This window comes from Salvelinus sp. IW2-2015, linkage group LG25 (assembly GCF_002910315.2).
Source record: "Salvelinus sp. IW2-2015 linkage group LG25, ASM291031v2, whole genome shotgun sequence".
NCBI lineage: Eukaryota > Metazoa > Chordata > Actinopteri > Salmoniformes > Salmonidae > Salvelinus > Salvelinus sp. IW2-2015.
The window spans coordinates 15,885,622-15,905,620 of record NC_036865.1 but is presented as its reverse complement, the minus strand read 5'-3'; the positions used below and the strand labels follow the sequence as shown (position 1 = coordinate 15,905,620).

Below are 19,999 nucleotides of genomic sequence, written 5' to 3'. Positions count from 1 at the left end.
AATTATGTAATATGCCAGGGATATATGTATACTGTAGCTAAGAAAGTAATACTATGTGTATGTTGTGTAGTAAGATGTTAGTAGCCCATGTGCCTCACATTAATAATTTGGTCTATTTACCCCTCTTAATTTCACCTACTGTTCTGAATGTTCTACTGTAGCCTATAATCTGTTTTAGAGAAATGTAATCATTGAATATTGTAAGAGCTTTCATTGTCTGCTTATATGTCCCCTTTATTTATCCTACRGTTCTGACTTGGTGTAAGAACGGCCCGTGTTCTGAATTCTGTCGCTGTACATTTCAAAAGTGCTAAGCAAATAGTTATATTGACTAACGTTGTTCTAGCTCGCTCATTAATGTCTTAATCGAAATTATGGATTGCTTCTTATACGCTAGTCGTCTTCTTATGCCATAGTTTGTACATCTAAATTGTCATTAGAAACCACATTTGTTTAAGCAAGTCAGTCATATCAGCTATGTTTTTTTTAAAGGCAGTAAATGAGACTGAATGAACTGTTTCGCTGCCAGATAAGTCTCTGCTGATAGCCAGGTGTAGCAGTGGTAAGATGTTGGGACTGCTGTTGGGACAGCTTTATGTAGGCTCTAACAGTTTGTGGGCACCGTTTGTCACCGTTATAGCACAATTAATGTATTATTTAGTGTTGTGTTGTGTAGTGGCTTTGCTGGCATGCATTCCACTTCTTTTTTTTTACGCCACTGATTGAGAGTGACTTTTAATGCCCTTAAACCATGAATAGGTTGATGATTCACCACTSAATTAAATCGTATGATTATGTAGGTGTTGCCAGGATACCGCAACTTTACCTCAGATACACCAGAAAACATCAGGGATGGTACACTGGTTAACTGACAGCAAAAAGGCTGGGTAGATGGGTTTAACATCACAGCCCATAGCAACAAAGACATCCCACCAGAGATACTGGTAGGCCTACACACCCTATTCACATTCATTAATTATGTAAGGAACTTTGCCATTTGTTTTCTTAAATTATTGTGTGTTTTATCTATCAATCTCTCTTGGAAAGGGTCTAAAAGCAAATGTCCTATTTACGGATAAAATGCTAAATGTCCTTTATCTTTAGCCATTTGGTTCCCCCCAGAATCTTCTAGATCTTTCCTCTCCCTGACATTTCCATTCTTACAGAAGCTCTGACAGAATGAATGYTACCATTTGAAATATATGCAGACCTGAAAGATGGACTTGGTCATTGAGTACTGTTTTTATTTCTTCCCATGTCTGCAAATCTTTGAATAATAACAAGAGTATGCATATAGGTCATTCCATGAAAATGAGTGCTTTTGCGTCCCTTTGATATTTTAATGAAAAACTATGCACCAATAATGAATTTTAAAAGCATGATATATGAATAAAGACTTGCTAAAGTTACAMAATTGTGCATTTTGACATGTCTCTCCGCACACCCTCAATCACTTCTAGGAAGATTTTAACCCACTTCACACCAACATTTCTCCAAATTTTCACCATCATTGTAAAGCCCTAGTTATTTTGTTGCTTTGACAAAGTAATTTATGAAGATTATTATTTATTTCATGTGATTAGTGATTAATTTACGTCTGTCCCTCGTTTTAAGCTCAACCCTGTTATATGAACTGAACTCTCGCTTTAATTATGGTGAAGTTATTCCTTTAAAAATATTTTTTTCAAAAGAAACATTGAACATTGAATAGTCAAATCATAGTGTAAAGGCAGGTGAGCTGGTTATACTCTTTTTGGCCATTTTCTGATGTTTTGTGGTGTAAAACTGAGCGGGTCAAGCATAACACGTCAACCCTGTTACCCATAGATAGACTGGTTAGAAATAATTTAACAATTTTTATTTGTTTTTTMAGCTTGCATTCAATTTCCCCTCCCTGTTTGTACGCAACAAGCTTCCATTCCCCCTGGCACAAGGATTTATGGCTGATTTAAGATGAAATCGTCAACCCTGTTACAGTCAATCCTGTTACTTTATTTGACACATAATAGGCACTTACTATGGTCATTTTTTTATTTAAGCTCTTAAAATGGGAACATTTGTTTTTTATGAAGTTGAACATGTGCTCTTTATGACAGAATGTTTAAATTATTTATATATATTTTTACCAAGTAACCATGCTCAAAACTGCACGAATTGGTGGATGACCCACGTACTGTAGAAACATGTTTATTTATCTAGTCCCACTTTGGAATGTCTGATGGTCTCTGAATGTCTATATTCTCTCAACAGTCCACAAAAAACAAGTCATGCTCTTCTGTCAACAACGRTTTAATTCCTGAAGAAAAAAAGTTCTGTCTGCTTACTCATTCAGACAGAGTAATCATCATCAACCTTCATCTCTAGGAGAATCAACCGCAGTATAAAAAGTAAAAAATTCCCTCCCTTAAGGTGTGTAATATCAGACAGCCAGATGCTGATGTTCAAGTCAAGACAGGATATAATTTCAATCCACACCTCTCTCCCCAAGGCGATAGAGACCAGTATTAATGGTGTCTTTTCGTAAACACTAACTCCGCCATGATTTGTTGGACAAAGCCTATGGGGAAATKTATTTCGTTTTTGTAATGTTTTTGGGTAAACTCMGAAAATAAGGTCTGTGGTAAACACAGGCTTAGGAGATCTTATACGTTTTGTTCTTTGWGATAATTTTCATCACTTTTTATGRATTTTGAAGCATTAATGTAATCAGAAAAAGCACATAAAGCACATAAAGTCTTCATAATTCATAAAGGTCATGTTAACTGACTGATATTATTTCATACAATAAAACATATAAGATCTCCAAAGCCTGTGTTAACCTCAGACCTCATTTCTTTCCAATTATGTGCATAAACAAAAAAATGCATTTAGTATTTGACACGGTTATTTTATTATAAACACTTTAATGCATACTTTTAAACTATATTACATGAGCTAAACATAAAAAGTTTGAAAAAATATATGAAAACATTTTTTTWWARKWWTTTTTTTATATAGAGTACTAATGTTACTTAAATGCATGTAATTTTGTCTTTGAAACATTTAATTGAAATACTGTTGAATTCCTATGGAGTACGACCGGTGGCTTCAAATCCTTTCAATGGCCAACACATAGCATGAGCAATCCAGGGATTATACACATAATTGATTCTTTCACCATTTATTTTCCCCATAGGAATRGCTGAACAAAGCAGAGTTTACTCATTTCCGTTTTTAGGACTACAAACTGGCAAACTCTATTGAAAGACAATTAATAAAATAAGGCATCGCAAAACTCTCACAAATTGAAAAACATATGTGGCCATATTTGAGATTAGCGAATAAATCCTTTAATAGGGAATTTAAATGTTTTTGTTGAGCTGAACGTAATTGCAACAAAATATTGAAGGCCTGGGCAACTAAAATAATTTGTGTGAAAAAAATATTTCTTCAACACTACTGATTAAATAAAATAAAGCAATATGTGTTGTTGATTTCTGTACTAAAACAAAATAGATTTTCCAGTTGAAATATTCATAAATACATTGGCCTGAAACGTATTAAATCTGCTTTAGGATTGATATACTACAACTCCCATAGTTATTTTCTGTAAACAGGAAATGTGGAGTCCAACTTTCAACCAATCAAAAGGTTTTCCATTAGTTACCACAGCCACAAAATAAAAATTGGCTATATCGTAAAAAATCATGGAAACAACAATTGGCTTTTTGATGTTAATGTAAGGTTAGTGTTATGTATAAGTTAGCAGTGTGGTTAACGTTAGTTTTAAAATCCGATTTTAAGAAAATAAATTGTAGAAATAGGCGGGGTYATGACTTTGTGACTGTAATAATGACCAATAAAAGCTTGGAGGTTTGCATGAGCTTGTTGTTAGCAAGCTAATCCCGTGAATAACTTTCGTGAGGCCAATTTGTAACCTACGCGTTGCGTTTATGGATGTAGCTTGTTGTAATTAAAGAAATGGAGACCACACCGAAGACAACCAAATCAAAACCTGTGCACGGCACACCCTGCTATTCAAAATCAAGCCCATGTGAATCCAGTAGTGTGCAAAAGGTAAGGTAAGGACGGTCTACAGTACCAGGCATGTTGCAATGTAATTTACAGTGAAATCTAGCTAGCTAAGTAGCTAACATTACCTAACTAATATATGTAGCAGCCAGTAGCTTATCTGTTTCAAACCCCTCTAATTGTGCTGAATACACACACAAAGATAGCTACAGTATAGTTRGATACCATTTCTTAACGTTTCTGTCAAACCCCTCTAACATAYATATTTAACGTACTGATGTTTTTCTACATGGATTTTTCGTATTAAGTAATGAGCCTATGGCATGATTCTTGCTGTTGTTCAGTGTCATTCACAAGTGTCAAACGTTCTCTCAGCCAAAACAGCAGATGAGTTCTTCTCTGAAGGAACGACTGAAAAGATCAAAACGTTCCTTCACCTCTCCTGTTTCCGTGGCCAAACGTCTTAACATCGATGATGACCAACTACCCTCAACAGCAGACAAAGAGTCCGAGCATGGTGCCAAAACAGACAGACAGAAGAATATTGACATCAACAGAAATGAGAGAACGCCCAGTGAATGTCCAGAGACGAGTGAGAGAACGCCCAGTGAATGTCCAGAGACTAGAAGGGCTGGGGTCCCTGGCCCCATGCCTGAATCAGCTCAACCCACTCCTATAGACTTGCTACAACTACGAGACCAATTGAAGAGAGAGGTTAAAGAAAGGACCGAGAGACTACGGCGACTGAAGATGGTTAAAATGTACAGAAGCAAGGTAACCCCTCAATGAAAATGCTAAATGACATGGGTGTTCTCATAGTAAAAAAATGTTGTATAATTGGATGTGACTATTCAACCACTGTTTATTGTATTCCCCATCTCTCACTTCTCTCTAGAATGACCTGACACAGTTGAGAGTTTTGATTGACAAGTGGCGGAGTTGTAGTCAGGCTGCATTGTATGAGCTCCAGTCAGATCTCCCCATAGATGGCAGGAAAGCCAGCATCTCCCAGCTAATTGACCTCTTTGGTGTAGAGGACAGCATACTGCACTTTGACCGCACAGAAGAGGACTTCACCAATGCATAGACCCACATGCCTTCTGTTCATATCGTCACAAATAATATTAATTGTTTATCAAATTTCCTGCCTCAGATTTGCTGCCTTCGTTGAATAATCTAGATTCAATCTTATGTACTGGCTGTTTTTCAACCTAAATTTACTATGATCCACAAGTAATTAGAGTGAAAAAATAACATTAATTTGCCACTTCATCAGTTTAATTTCATACTGTTACCTACCATAGTAATTTATTTTATTAGAGTTCTATATTTAAAGATGAAAATCAGTTTGTGACGTTTTGTTAAAAAAATGTAAATAAAGTGTTTCCTAAATCTTGTYAGTTATGTTTTAGCTGAGCGAGAGCGGGGAAGGACTTCATCCTCATGCGTTCCACCTCTGCCCTGAGGGTAGCCACCTCCTCAGCCTGGGTCCTGGCTAGATCCACCAGCTTCTTCCTCTGGATGATCTCCTGGTACCTCTCCTCTGCATCACTCTCATGGTTCTCCTCCATGGCTGAGCAGAGCAGCAAATGGCATCACAGTTCATTAGATGATTCAGTGGAAGTGTTATAGGAAATGAGGCATCAAGGGGCCAGTTAGGGGTTAAAAACAACAATGCAATGGAACAATATCCACCACATGTACACAGTGATACCTATAAAACTCCTGATAACATCACAGTTGAAGTAATGATGTACCTAAAATTGTGTAAACCTATACTGCAATGAAATTAGTAATTATTACAGTACCTATGGCTTCACAGATGTGCCTCCTCTCAGCCACAGTCACTTGCATGTTGGTCAGCTGCTCATCCAGAGCAGAATTCTTCGCTGCCTTCAYTGCTGCCTGTCTGTTCAGTTGCTTGATCAACTTCTTACAAGTCAGCACATTCTTTTGGTGAGTCTGAAATACACAAGCATTATAGCTGATATTTTAAGCACTTGAATAAATGTGACAATTCAGTGAAATTAATGTAATCGATATGAAATTATATTAACTCAGTTCACATTACCTTTTCCTGTAATGTTATGGTTTTCTCCAGAGTTGAAACCTGCTTTGATATGCGGTTGTCATGATCCGTCTCACTGAGATACTTGGGGCAAAAAGCTTTGTTTAAATAATGATCTCTTAGTTTGTGTGGAAAAACATGCCTATTTCATTGGCAGTGACATAGATTGATTCTACATCCCCCGAAAGATACAAAGCTCTTACTGTCAAATGTCAGAACAAAAAAGCAGGTTGATCATTTTATAGCTTAAAAACAGGTGTCGTGGTTCAGGGTATTTTTGATATGTCAATGGTTTCTGGCCATGTGGAAGAGGCAATGCAGGGATTTTACAGTGTTACACTGCAGACACTTTTTCAGCGTAACCTATATTACAGACAATAAAATGTCTTGTGGCCTATAGAGGGTTCATACTTGTACCTGCAACTTTGGTGTTGCTAGCATTTTTGCCCAAACCAGCTGAGTTAAACAGACCACAGGTTTCTATTATCACATGTACACTACTGTTCAAAGTTGGGGGTCACTTAGAAATAGTTTTGAAAGAAAAGCACTCTGTCCATTTTGAAATAACATCACATTGATCAGAAATACAGTGTAGACATTGTTAATGTTGTAAATGACTATTATAGCTGGAAACGGCCGATTTTTTGTTTTTTTTTGTTTGTTTTTTTTGGGTCGCATATGTAGATATTCCATGGAGGCCCATTATCAGCAACCATCACTCCTGTGTTCCAATGGTATGTTGTGTTAGCTAATTGATCATTAGAAAACCCTTTTACAATTGTTAGCACAGCTGAAAACCGTTGTACCGATTTTAAAGAAGCAATAAAACTGGCCTTAACTAGTTGAGTATCTTCAGCATCAGCATTTGTGGGTTCGATTACAGGCTTAAAATGGCCAGAAGCAAAGACCTTCTGAAACTCGTCAGCCTATTCTTGTCCTGAGAAATGAAGGCTATTCCATGTGAGAAATTGCCAAGAAACTGAAGATCTCGTACAATGCTGTAGGTCAGCATCCCGGAGCATCCCGGAGTCGCCTCTTCACTGTTGACGTTGACACTGGTGTTTTGCGGGTACTATTTAATGAAGCTGCCAGTTGAGGACTTGTGAGGTGTCTTTGTCAAACTAGACACTAATGTACTTGTCTGTCCTCTTGCGCAGTTGTGTACTGGGGCCTCCCACTCTTTCTATTCTGGTTAGAGCCAGTTTGCGCTGTTTGGTGAAGGGAGTAGTACACAGCGTTGTATGAGATCTTCAGTTTCTTGGCAATTTCTCGCATGAAATAGCCTTCATTCCTCAGAACAAGAATAGACTAACRAGTTTCAGAAGAAAGTTCTTTGTTTCTGGCCATTTTGAGCCTGTAATCGAACCCACAAATGCTGATGCTCAACTAGTCTAAAGCCAATTTTATTGCTTACTTAATCAGAACAACAGTTTTCAGCTGTTCCAACATAATTGCAAAAGTGTTTTCTGATGATCAATTAGCCTTTTTAAATTTTTAACTTTAGCTAACACAATGTGCTATTGGAACACAGGAGTGATGGTTGCTGATAATGTAGATATTCCATAAGAAATCTGCCGTTTCCAGCTACAATAGTCATTTACAACATTAACAATGTTAACACTGTATTTCTGATCAATTTGATATTTTTATGGACATAATGTGCTTTTCTTTATAAAAAAAAAAGATATTTCTGTGACCCCAAACTTTTGAACGGTAGTGTACTGTATGCCTTTGCAATTAACTATTGTTCCAGGGAGACCTGTCCCATGGTAAGCTTTAGTATACCTCCTGCAGCTCCTGAGAGACTCGCAGCATCTGAATGTCCCTGGCTTTGTTGTTCAGGTCCTCCTTCTGCATTCTCATCCTCTTGTGCTCCCACTCCTGCTGGATGATGCCCTTACGGAAGTCCTTGCACTCCACCATGCTGGCTATCTTCTGCTCTCCTAGAGCCTGACAGAGGAGCACAGGTCAATGCATAGCCTATGCATCTCATCGGTGGAGTTCCTCATGACCCATTTTTGCCCTGTTTTTCCCATTTACAAATGTTTAACTTATGCTACAATGTTAGCATGACTCTGCTCAGGTAAATGAATAAAGAATGTCTATGGGTCTCACTCTGATGGTCCCGTTGAGGTCCTCCACCACACTCTTATGGAGCAGCAGAGAGTCAGAGTAGTCCGCAATGAAGTCTCCGTTCTCCATCTCCACCTGGCCCTGCTTGATCAAGATCTGAACCATGATGTCCAGGCGGAAACGCATCTTCTCCTCTCGTAGCCTGGAGACATCAAGAGTTTAAAGACCATGAGCTATCAATGAGTCACTCCTGAATTAGCTTTGCATGCCAAGCTTATTCGTGTTCAGACACACAGCTGTTAAGAAAGACTACACCTGTATAAAGTGTTCAAAAGAATCATGGGGTGGAAACATTTGTGTTTAGTGAAAAATSTACTGCGCTTTTAAGAATATAATTGATGTACTCTCACGGTATGACACTCTTACCCATTGATGTCATCCATGAGACTTTTCATTTCCAGTCTTGCACTCTCATCCTCATCGGTCCTTTTCTGCAGAAAGGCCTGCATTTCAGCCAGAGTCAAAGCCTTAACTTTCACCTGAGTAGGACAAGACACARAAGATGACATTGAAATAACAAAGGGAAATTAACTAGAACTACTACAATGTTTAACAAAATGGGATAATTAACTGGATCCAATTGCTCATTCTCTGTTCCACATTCTGTATGTGTCCTGCGTTACATAACACTTTAATAAGGCAGACTTACCCTGTAAGTAAAGTAAGTTTATATATTCTATGAAATATACTGTAGGTTTCAAGGTGCTGGAGAACATCGATGACAAGGAAATGCATGTACTGCCACTAACATTTCCTCAGACTACCTCACTTGTCCCCTGGCTGGTTTTCCATTACCTGCTGCTCACTCTCAACTTTGGCTCTGCGGGCCAGGCAGAACCTCTCCCACACAGACAAGTCTAGGCTTTCAGGCATGTTCTCTGGAGCGTCCAGCTCCTCCATGGCCTTCATCATCTGACAGAGACCCTCTGCTGCCACTGGGCCCGGCAGGGGCCGCTCTTTAAAGGGGCTGGTACTGTTGTCTGCCTGGGTCCTCATCCTCTGGACCCTGGGCAAGAGAGTACTGGGATGTTGCACCTCTTCTAAAAATCTGAATGGCAACAACTGTATGTACAGTCTCTTTTTTATGCAGTACCTGGGTCTGCGCTTGTATAGCTTGTACAGCTGATCAACAACATGGCCTGGGACATCAAAGAACTCCTTCCTGAAACCCCTGTCGAGAAGCTAGGGATACACAATATGTCAGATAGTACCCAAGAACAACAAGTGTAGAACAGTACCTGACATGAGATAGTAGACGTGCTACTGCCAGTCGTACTTTGTCCTCGGCCACAACATTGTCGTAGGTCTCCCGGAACATTTCTACATCCTCTTTGTGCTTCTTAAGCTCTTCTCCAATCTCATTCTGTCAGGAGAAYAAGGCATGTTAAGAGATGGGAACGCAAAGTACAGGAAGTAACAAGAACAGTGTTGAAGGCAAACCAATTCAGATGCCACACATGTTGGAGCTTGTAAAACACAGTCTAAGACAGAGCAACAGGATAATATCTGACTGGAATGTGTAATAATATGGTTGTATATAATAGAGATAGGATAGCTAACATAAAATTATCACTAACCCAACCACAGGAGGCTGCTGAGGGGAGGACGGCTCATAATATTGTCTGGAATGGAATGGCATCCAACACATGGAAACTCACTCCGCTCCAGCCATTACCACAAACACCAACCTCCTGTGAACTCAACCATTGTAAATCCCTTCCCCATGAGAAAGATACTCAGCAAATAGAGCATGAATCAGAGGAGGCTGGTAGGAGGAGGTATAGGAGGATGTGCTCATTGTAAAGGCTGGATTACAATGAGCCCGTCCTCCTATAGCTCCTCCCGCCAGCCTCCACTGGCATTAATATAACGACATCTCACCTTGTAGACCCTGTTTTTTTCTAGCTTGAGGCTGAGTTCTCGCTCTCTATTGAGAACCTCCTCCTCTATCAGAATGGAGTGAACTAGATTTGTAATCTTCAGCTCTTCCTACAAAAGAACATAGCAAGAAAACAACAATGGCACATGGAATGTACTGTATATTTCTAATTAAATCTTGATCTGTGTGTGTGTGTGCGCTGTCTYACCTGGTATATAACCATCTCAGATTTCACCTTCCTCTCAAAGAGCTTGGTCAAGGTTTCATCAAACCCCTGAGTGGAGTCCATGATGGACGTCTGTAGTTTCTTCATTTCAGCTTCCAGAGTCTGGAACAAGACAATGGCAACTGAACTTGTGTAGTATATCAAGTCTGGGTCCTATTATGATGGTGTATTTCTTTTGAATACAACATTGAAAAGCAGATGTTTTCACACAAAAATCACACCTTTCTGTACTTCTCCTGTTCCTCGCTCAGTTCTTTGGCTTTCTTCTCATACTCTTTATAAMTCTTTTTCTCTTCCTCTGTCCACTGAATGTCCGGTTTGGATACAATGAACTCAGGCTGAGGCACCTCCTGCATGTAGAAAAGTACAGGGTCAGAAAATACATTCAAACACATTCTCTACAATCTGTCATTCACATACTTTTCTTCAGGACAATCACGTTTAATAAATGTTTATCATGTTAACAGTAGATGTATTAAATGTTAATATTGGATATTAAATTCATTTCCATATTTAATTTTGACCACCACCATACCACTCTCAAGATGTCCTCTTTTTTTAGCTCGAGTACTCCACCCATCATTTCATCCAGAGCTCGCTCTCTGATATTGTCACTCTAARGAGAAGGAGAACCAGAATGTCTGTTTCAATGGGGACCCAAGCCAATAACATCAATTCACACTGTATTTTTACTAAGAAAACAGCTCAGTTTTCACAATTTATCGGTTAGTGATTAAGACCTTGCTTGGGTTAGTAATGGTTTATCGGCTGTTAGAATGACCCCTGAGAGTAAACATTTAATAAGTGGGAGATGGGAAAGGTAGGAAGCTAGTGATACAGTACCTTGGCCGTCTGCCGTCTTTGTTCCTCCTCTTTCTTCTTCTCCTCCTCTTTTGTTCTCTGCTCTGGGGTGAGGTACTTTTCAAAATGAATCTGGAGACGGGGTCATAAGTCATAAATTATAATTTGATGTGCAGTAACTTGTGTTTTGGTGGAAATCTAAACCATTAAAGTAGGTCAATAACAAAAAAAAACAGTTTAAAGTCTAACCTCAGAGTCCTCCACAGACAGTGCCCTCTCTGGCCGCTCGTTGTCAGACAGGCTGGGCTCCCACAGCTTCCTCTTGAGGTCCAGCTCTGACATGATCTCCATGATGCGACGATTCTTATCTTTCACTCGGTTAATCTCCTGCTCCTTCTGCTTGTGCACCCCCTTAAAGTCTGTGTTAAAGGCTGTCTTCACTTTGTAGATGACATCCTAGTGTATGAGTGAAGGTGAGAAGTCAAATGGAGAAGGAGGCTGTTATAGGCAATTAGGTGAAATACTTAGCTAAACTCAATGGTTATTAAATGCTAAACACTAATACTTTAATCATTAAAGGGCAATTCCACCACTTTTCAACCTCATATTCATTATCTCAAGCACAATACCAGTGTCTACATATGTGAAAATGGTGTGTTTCTATGTTTTGTAGTAAAAAAATCTATAAAATGATTTTCAAACACTGAGATTCACGGTGACATGAGGAGCAAGAAAAKACCCTGTCTTTGGCAAAAAAAACTTGTTACAGGTTTTGCAAAACACMGTTTTTTACTTTTAATCCTACCCTGGATTTTTTTATCATTTCAACCACAGATCATAGAAATGTGCCGTGTTCACATATGTAGACACTGTTGTTATCGTGCTGGAGATAATGAATATGAGGTTGAAAAGTGGTGGAATTGCCCTTTAAATGCTGAATATGTATACATTGGTTATTAAAATCCTAGTACATATTGCCAAACAGTTTGTTTACCTGTAGCAAAGTGATCTGGTTGATCTTCTGCTCTCTGATGTGCAGGTTGAACTGATTGTAGAGGTAGGGGTTTGAGCCTCCATACTGGGCACTGAGGCTACCTGTGAGGGAAGCACTCTCCATCTCATGKCCTTCCTCCTCCTCCTCTTCTTCCGCCGTGGTCTTGCTATTCTTCTCTAGAATCTCCTGCTGGAGCTAGAGTGTTTTGGAAGAGGATGAGTGGCATGTAAAACAAAAAAAAACATATCGCTTGGCACTATTGCCAGGTGTATAAAATTGGCAAAATCTCTAGCAATTGCACTGTGACTAAAGGGACATACAGCACATTCTAACTCACATTACTGTCAGCCCGTTCAATCTTCCTCATACTCTCCACTCTATGAAGTTCATCCAGCTCCTGCTGTGTCCGCTCCTTCATGGGGTAGTTCTTCACCTCGTGTTCAGTGTGGAAGGCCTAAGGTAAAAGCCAACAAAACACACAGTCTCAAAACATATCTGTTGCTGCACCTTTGAAAACCAACTCCATTTTGGTTGTGACTCTCAAGTTACCTTGATAGCTTGCCCTTTGATCTTCATGGAATCCCAGCATTCTCTCTTAAGGACGTCACGCAGGTAACACTTGGCTAGGTTCTCCAACTCAATCTCATTTCGGACCTGTAAGGGAGTCAATAAGAATACTATCACACTGTGTGTGTGTGTGTGTGTGTGTGTGTGTGTGTGTGTGTGTGTGTGTGTGTGTGTGTGTGTGTGGTGGTGTGTATGTTTTACCCTGGTGACCTCCTGCTCCCCCTCGGCTTGCAATCTCTTTTGCTCATCTACATCCAGGTTGAACTCCTGCTGCTCCAGCTTCTCCATGTCAGGCAGCGTCTCGTTCTCACGCATCATTGCCTGGATCTGGGGCCAACGACATGGTCACATTAGCCATTAGCATTTTGATGATATTGTGTCTAATTTTACACTCACGCATGATTCATTAAGCAAAGTAAATAAAAAGAGGATTAGAGCTCTGCTTACTGTGTCACGCAATTGTTTGATATTTTTCCTCAGGCTTTTCTTTGTCTGTGAAAACTGCTGTATCTCCTCATTGATAACCTGTGGACAGTATAGTGGGCGGCAGGGTAGCCTAGTGGTTAGAGCGTTGGGCTAGAAACCGAAAAGTTGCAAGTTCAAGTCCCCGAGCTGACAAGGTACAAATCTGTTGTTCTGCCCCTGAACAAGGCAGTTAGGCACTGTAAAGGACAACAAGGCAAAGGACAACAAGGCACTGTTCCTAGGCCGTCACTGAAAATAAGACTTTGTTCTTATTAACTGACTTGCCTAGTTAAATAAAGGTAAAAAAAAAAAATAGTGCTAGTAGCAAGATGTGTGTATTGTCTGATGACAATTTGTTGTTCTGTTTAGTATCCCCATACTCAAAGGACTACCTGAAAAACAGTACATTGTTTTGCCAGCATATCTGTCAACACTGACTTTCACAATACATCAGCTATAACATTACACCCTACTAAATCCTTCTATACTCAACATGATGGGACTTGAATGGAATCAAACACATCACCCACACAAATAATAAAGCAGGTAATGGCACAGTGGCTGAACGTTACCCAACTATGGCTGTTTCATGTTATCTAACTGTTATCTAACTGTGATCTACAATGTGCAAACCCACAACACAATGAATGCCACACCTTTTGATATCAGTTCAGTGTTATCTACAATCTCCGAAATGTTTACCTGCCTTGCTCCCAATCTGCGCCYGATCTTTTCACACTAAAACGGATTAAGTTAATTAAGATGTCGCTATCACCCAGGAAGAATGTGCCAACAGCAACACAGCTGTTTTGTGAATTAGGTATTGAAGTATTTGTCAAGGGCAACATCAATGTTTCTCCCATCAGTACTGGGGTGAAACTGAGTACCAAATCTATATTTAACTATGCAAGTCAGTTAAGAACAAATTCTTCTTGACAATGACGGCCTACAATGACGGACTAAAGCTCTTATGCTGAAGTGACATCAGCAGTGTTACTGACCGCTTTCAGCTTGTTGTCCAGCCAGGTGGAGTCTGAGGCTGTGGCTGAGGGCAGGTTGGTGGAGCTCTCATCCTGTTCCGTCACATCAACTATCTGTCGCTTATCATTGGCCTAAAGACAGGAGGTGAGGACAAACAAATTAACTACATTTCATGTGTGAATATGAAACATCACATATCTGACTCCAGAAGATTTGATGGATCTGAAATTATCTTCATTACACTGATGCAAAGGACAAGCCCTGTGTGAATAGCATCAACTAGGATGTATTTAGCTGGCGCAGTGAGGCGTAAGTTAAGATGGAGGATGTAAAATCTATATGAATCACAGGAGGCTGCTGTGGGGAGAATGACTCATAATAATGGCCGGAACGGAGCAAATGGAATGGCATCAAACACCTGGAAACCATGTGTTTGATGTATTTAATACCATTCCACTAATTCCGCTCCAGTTATTACCACAAGCCCGTTCTCCCCAATTAAGGTGCCAGCAACTTCCTGTGATATGAATGGTAACCTTGGCTACCTCTGCTCTGTGTAGATCTGCAGACCCAGGAGGGGACAGGGCCTCTGGGTCCCAGTCAGCCATCCTACTGAGAATAGGGTTCTCTGATGTTATCACACTCTCCTGGTATTTGGCTATAGACTGGCTGTACTGTGTAGCTGCATTCGCTTTGCCAACACCTGCCATTTTCAGCCTTCATGGAAAACAGAAAAATACATAGACAGAATACAATGTCTTACAAATTAAAGTAGTCCAATGCATTATAATGAAAGAAAGGTTCTCCTTGTTATAGTAGAAATTGTGATATGTTTTAGAGTGATCTAATAATCTTTGAAATTCCACATCTACATGAACTACAGTGCTCTCTGGTGTTCCAACGCTGCATTACCTTCAGACTTGTCCCCGTTGACTTACCTTAGTCTTGTACAGACCATAGAGCCGTCTTTCAGGCCTGTAGTGATCATTGTCTGACTGTCTGAGGTAAAGGACACTGTCCTCACCCCTCCCAGCCAACACGAGTGGCACTGCATCTGAACATACCGGTCCTGTACATGACAATGACAACATACTCAGGTTAATAGCATTACGAGTGGTTATAACACAAAGCTGCATGTTATGTTCAATGTAACATGCAAAGCCTGAAGTGAAACAAGGTCATACTAGACTGGAGATCTCTCGGATGCGCAGCAGTCCGTCTTGGCCCACMGAGGCCAGCCAAGACTGGTGGGGCGACAGGAGGACAGAGGCGGGGCCCATAGGGTGACCCTCCACCTCCTTCTCTGGGGTCAACTGGACCACTTCCTGGTCAGAGGACCATTCTGTGCTCTAGGAGACAGACATGACACAGTGGGCAAGTGTATTGTGTTGTGTTTATGCAAATGTTATTGGTATTGTGTCAAATTTGGTCATAAGTCATGACCAAATAAAAACTAAACAGCAAACCACCCATCATCAACAAATGTTCAGATGTTAGATATAAGATTTATGGGGTTTTAAACATAAGTCCGACTGGTAAATGCATGGGACCTTACCTCAGGTAGCTGGAATCTCTGGAGAGCTTTTCTCTTTTGGCAGTAGCCAAAGATCTTATTGGCTCCCAGGGCAGAGGAGCTGAGTGCGTGAGGGACCTCATATGTGCACCGCTGTAGGACATTATTGGAAAGACATCCTCTCAGGTCTGCACACACTCCTGCCCCTGCAAAGCAACAGCAGTACACAAATTCCATTCTATCTCAGTTCCAGCGTGTCAATACAGGAATCAAACAGAGACAGGTGTGAAATAAAATGGAACAGACCCAAAGTCAGGCAGGATGATAGGCAGGATGATGAAGCAACAGTTTCTTTCTGTGGACACACACACACACACACACACAACACACACACACACACACACCACACACACACACACAACACAACACACACACACACACACACACACACACACACACACACACACACAACACACACACACACACACACACACACACACACACACACACAGCCCAGTCAGTACCTGTTGAGCTCCTGCACAGGCAGAGTGAGCAGTGTAAGCAGACTTCCCTCCCCTCGGCCTATGTCCTTCTCTCCAGCACACAGAGCCAGCAGTTTGACCTGCTTAATGTCCCGGCTGTACTGGGTAGAGAGGGACACGATGGCTCCTTTAGCACCTGGAGAGAACAACACTGCTTAAATCAAACATAATGGGTTGAAATGAGTTAAAGAAATACCAGGAGAAACATATATGGACTTTTGTGGAGMATTAATGTACCTGTGTATCCGATTACCTCAAATTCTCTGGAAGCCCTTGCATTCAACACATATATATTTGCATCCGAGGCACCAGTGATAAGGAAGTTTCCTCCTTGATCAAAACTGTAAACCAAAAACAATATGAAATCCAACATTACTATTGAACACTGATAACTTTGAAAGGCTCTTTAACATTTTACAATAAGGACAACCAAAATGCAAATAACAACAGTAAACCCATTGGAGATACTTGCAGTAGGTGGTCCACAGGAGTGTGGTAGAGGTGAACACTGTGCACCAGACGAGGCTGCTGCTCCCTGGTCAGCTCAATGAACAGGACATGCCCCGACACTGTTCCCACGGCAACGTATTGAGCAATCGGACAGCAGGCCAAACTGGTCACCTAGACACAATAGTAGTTGATTTAATTTTTTAAAATTATTGTTCTATTGTCCATGAAGTTTACATGAGACTTTTCACTTAAATACTGTAACAAGCACAATTCACAATTGACTATGCCTACTTACTGTATTATTTAGCATAGCTGCCCTAATACTATTGTAATTGAATGACTATTAACCTTTACTTGAAGAGATATAGAGCCGATGCAGAAGCCAGCATCTAGAGACCAGAGCTGCAACTCTCCTGAGTCCCTCACTGACTGTAACGAGGAGAAACGCCAACATCATTATGAATGAGGATCCATTACAAAACATTTACATCAGTTAAACATGACATCAATGATCTCTTACCACACATAAGTTATTATCAGTGTACAGTGAAGCTGCTGCCACAAAGTCTCCACTGAGAACGTCCAGGACTTTCACCACCTTCTCACACTGGGATCGTTTATACCTGTAGATGCGCCCCTGGAAAAAAGAAAAAGCATACAATAACAAGAGCCAAGAAATAATTAAAATATGTATCCATAATACAGTACAATGTATGCACTCACTGTACTGGAAGCTAAGAGCAGTGTTTCATAGTCTGGAGAATATATTATGGTTGTGGCTGGTTCCTCCAATGTCCAAGTTTGTGTAACCTCCACTTGGTTCCCCTTAATTTTTAAGCAGCGTAGCACATTCTCCTGTAGAATAGAAAAGCCTATTTTAAACGATATAAATCTGGAATATGTTGTTGTTGGCTCTAAATAGGTGGTTTAACAGATCAAATGGGAATGCATCTAAGTAAGTTGAACTCTGAGAGCCAGACTTCATACTACTGAATTCGCTGGATATCATGTATCCATCCTCCAATCCATGTGAAAAGCAGTTTGTTACCTTTCCTGACACAAAGAGTCCATCCTTGTGCAGGGCTAAGCTCTGGAAGCTACCCTGCTGGAACCCAGGAATGTCATCTGCAGCTGAACAGTAGTAAGCACACATATTTTATCATATTGATATGAACATGCAATATAACACTACACATATAATTGTGATCATTGAYGTGATATGTCAGTGCACAATTATTCTAACCAAGTAGATTATTTTTGGCAATGTTTCTAAAATTGGTGACTGTCAGTACATTTTTGTTCCCCATGAACCTCAATATGTGTGTCTGACTGATACTCATCTGGAGTGAGAGCCAGTACACAGCAGGTCCCCTGGGCCAGAGTAAAGAGTGCTATGAGAAAGCAGGGTGTACCTGAGGGGTTGAAGAGGACAGAGACAGCYAGAGAGTCTGGGTCAACCTGCAGTAGGTGGCCTTCCTGACAGCCCACATAGAGCTCTGATGAGGCTGTCCAGCAGATGGTGCTAGGTCTTAGCCTGGTCTTGATGCACTCTTTGGGCTTTCAAAACAGGGATAGTGAACTTGTTTTGAGATTGAGAAGAGTAAAACTGCACATGTTTTAATACATTTTCTACATAGACTACTCACTACAGAGTGAGACAAAACCTGTGCAATTAGTTCCTGCGGTTGAGAGGTGTTAAGAAGACAGTACCACAAAGGTTTCTGCCTTGTCTTCTGCAAGCCCTGCGATGGCTGAGGTGGGCATCTGAGGTCCGAAGTAGGTGAGTATTCCAGTGGGGACATGAGAGGGGTTAATCTCCCTCTCAACCAGACAGCCATCAGTCGCAGGGAGATCTATCACACTGACAATTGACAATGTAATTAATAATAAATTAATAACACATGAAATGTACCCATACAATTTATATTGAAGACACGGATAACATTTATTGTAGGTATCAATTGTGATTATTGAAATAACCAGCAACATTTATGTAGTTACAATTAACCTCAATTACCCTGGTTTCATTATATGAAAGCTGTCACTCTTCTCAATGTTCCAAACTGTAAGGGATGATGATGCACTCAAAGAGCAAATCTGGAGCCAGTTCATTGGGTTAAACACCAAAGAGGTGATGTCTTTTCCAGCTTGTGGTTGGTTACAAATTGGATCCCCAGTTTCCCAGTTCCTACAAAAAAGTATTGGTATTACCACAAATAGTGAGTGTACAAAACAGAGGGCATTTAAATGAATGTGTAAGGAGGATATTAAGTGGAGTGGTTTCAGTTACCATACTGTTATGGTGTGGTCTGGTATTGATGAGCAGCAGGCCAAATAAGGACCAGCATCACTTAGTGCCAGAGATGTGTAGTCTACATGGGCTGTTCCTGTAMATGAGAAAACACTTTAGTAATATTGCTAACTGGAGGAAGTATTTGAATAGCTAATGCAATGTATATAACTCTTTAATCATGTTAATAATGTCAATGTTTCAGATAAAGACTTACCCTTCAGTTCATTCTTCAGAATAAGTTCAGGGTAGTTGTACACAAATATGGAGGGATTTAGTTTATGGTTGGAGAATGCAAGTGTCCTGCAATGTCCATTTGCTGTGAAGGCACCAATACCTCGACCAGGACACTGCAGCACACTTCTAATGTTCGTCTCTATATTCAGGAAAACGATGTAATTCCCACAAATGTAGCAGGCTGTTTTCTTGTCAACAAATTCAACATTTTGGCTTGTCAAACCCTGAGCCCACCTAAGAAAMAAAACACACAGACGAAKAACCCTTTTTTCTAAGAGTGCATTATAGTAGCCAACGTTAGCTAGTAACGTTAGTTACTGTAACGTTAACGTGAATATAGATACATAATTTATATAGTTTGCTATCTAACCATCTCGCTAACACACATCATTTTAGATGAACTAAGATACACCACGCATAACCAAACGAACAAACCAATGCATTTKAACTTACCTGACTTCTAAATTTCCCAATACATCCATTTCTGGAAATGTACTGAATAAACTGRGCTGTGCAAGACAACTAACAGCTAGCATGTAACACAGGAGCAAATGTTTGGTCTTGTTGCCTTGACAACTACAATTTCTCTTCCCGCACCMTCCCCTTACATGCGTTTTAACCATTTGTTGATTTCTAAATCCGTCACAYCCAGGAAAGTAAAATTACATACAAATCTTTGACCACTTGTTCTTTGAATGTAAATTTGTGTCAGAATTTTGGGAAAACCTTGCAGAATACTTATTTACCATTATGAACACTACCCATGTTTTTGAAATGAAGGATATAATATGTTGCTATTGCAATGATAACAAGACCACTGAAATGATTGTGAATKTTTTMTT

General features: G+C 40.2%; 2 protein-coding genes across 2 annotated transcripts; one reads left to right on the top strand and one right to left on the bottom strand.

Moving 5' to 3' along the window:
* The first annotated feature begins 3,960 nt into the window (after positions 1-3,960).
* Positions 3,961-5,403, top strand: sfr1 (SWI5-dependent homologous recombination repair protein 1). The gene is made up of 3 exons (XM_023970348.2): positions 3,961-4,056; positions 4,387-4,785; positions 4,907-5,403. Exons 1-3 carry the CDS (start codon positions 3,961-3,963, stop codon positions 5,096-5,098), a joined length of 687 nt encoding a protein of 228 aa, XP_023826116.1. The 3' UTR covers positions 5,099-5,403.
* cfap43 (cilia and flagella associated protein 43) lies at positions 5,373-19,704 on the bottom strand. Its single transcript, XM_070434956.1, is given in 38 exon segments — positions 5,373-5,584; positions 5,820-5,973; positions 6,083-6,163; positions 7,865-8,029; positions 8,195-8,354; positions 8,579-8,691; positions 9,008-9,218; positions 9,306-9,394; positions 9,489-9,575; positions 10,094-10,201; positions 10,300-10,419; positions 10,539-10,667; positions 10,853-10,933; positions 11,161-11,250; positions 11,368-11,574; positions 12,113-12,307; positions 12,450-12,566; positions 12,662-12,766; positions 12,881-13,006; positions 13,127-13,204; positions 14,146-14,256; positions 14,671-14,842; positions 15,064-15,194; positions 15,310-15,474; positions 15,681-15,835; positions 16,143-16,316; positions 16,418-16,521; positions 16,653-16,801; positions 16,979-17,059; positions 17,151-17,267; positions 17,354-17,485; positions 17,679-17,761; positions 18,043-18,187; positions 18,341-18,491; positions 18,648-18,818; positions 18,921-19,017; positions 19,138-19,391; positions 19,611-19,704. Coding segments are annotated over 38 exon segments (5,103 nt in total). The 5' UTR covers positions 19,694-19,704.
* Positions 19,705-19,999: the final 295 nt, after the last annotated feature.

Bases quoted from the DNA above. Each gene is read 5' to 3' on its own strand.
- sfr1 (XM_023970348.2), top strand. From the start codon at position 3,961: ATGGAGACCACACCGAAGACAACCAAATCAAAACCTGTGCACGGCACA. The intron at 4,057-4,386 runs GTAAGGTAAGGA...ACGTTCTCTCAG, and splicing joins AATCCAGTAGTGTGCAAAAG to CCAAAACAGCAGATGAGTTC. The intron at 4,786-4,906 runs GTAACCCCTCAA...ACTTCTCTCTAG, and splicing joins TTAAAATGTACAGAAGCAAG to AATGACCTGACACAGTTGAG.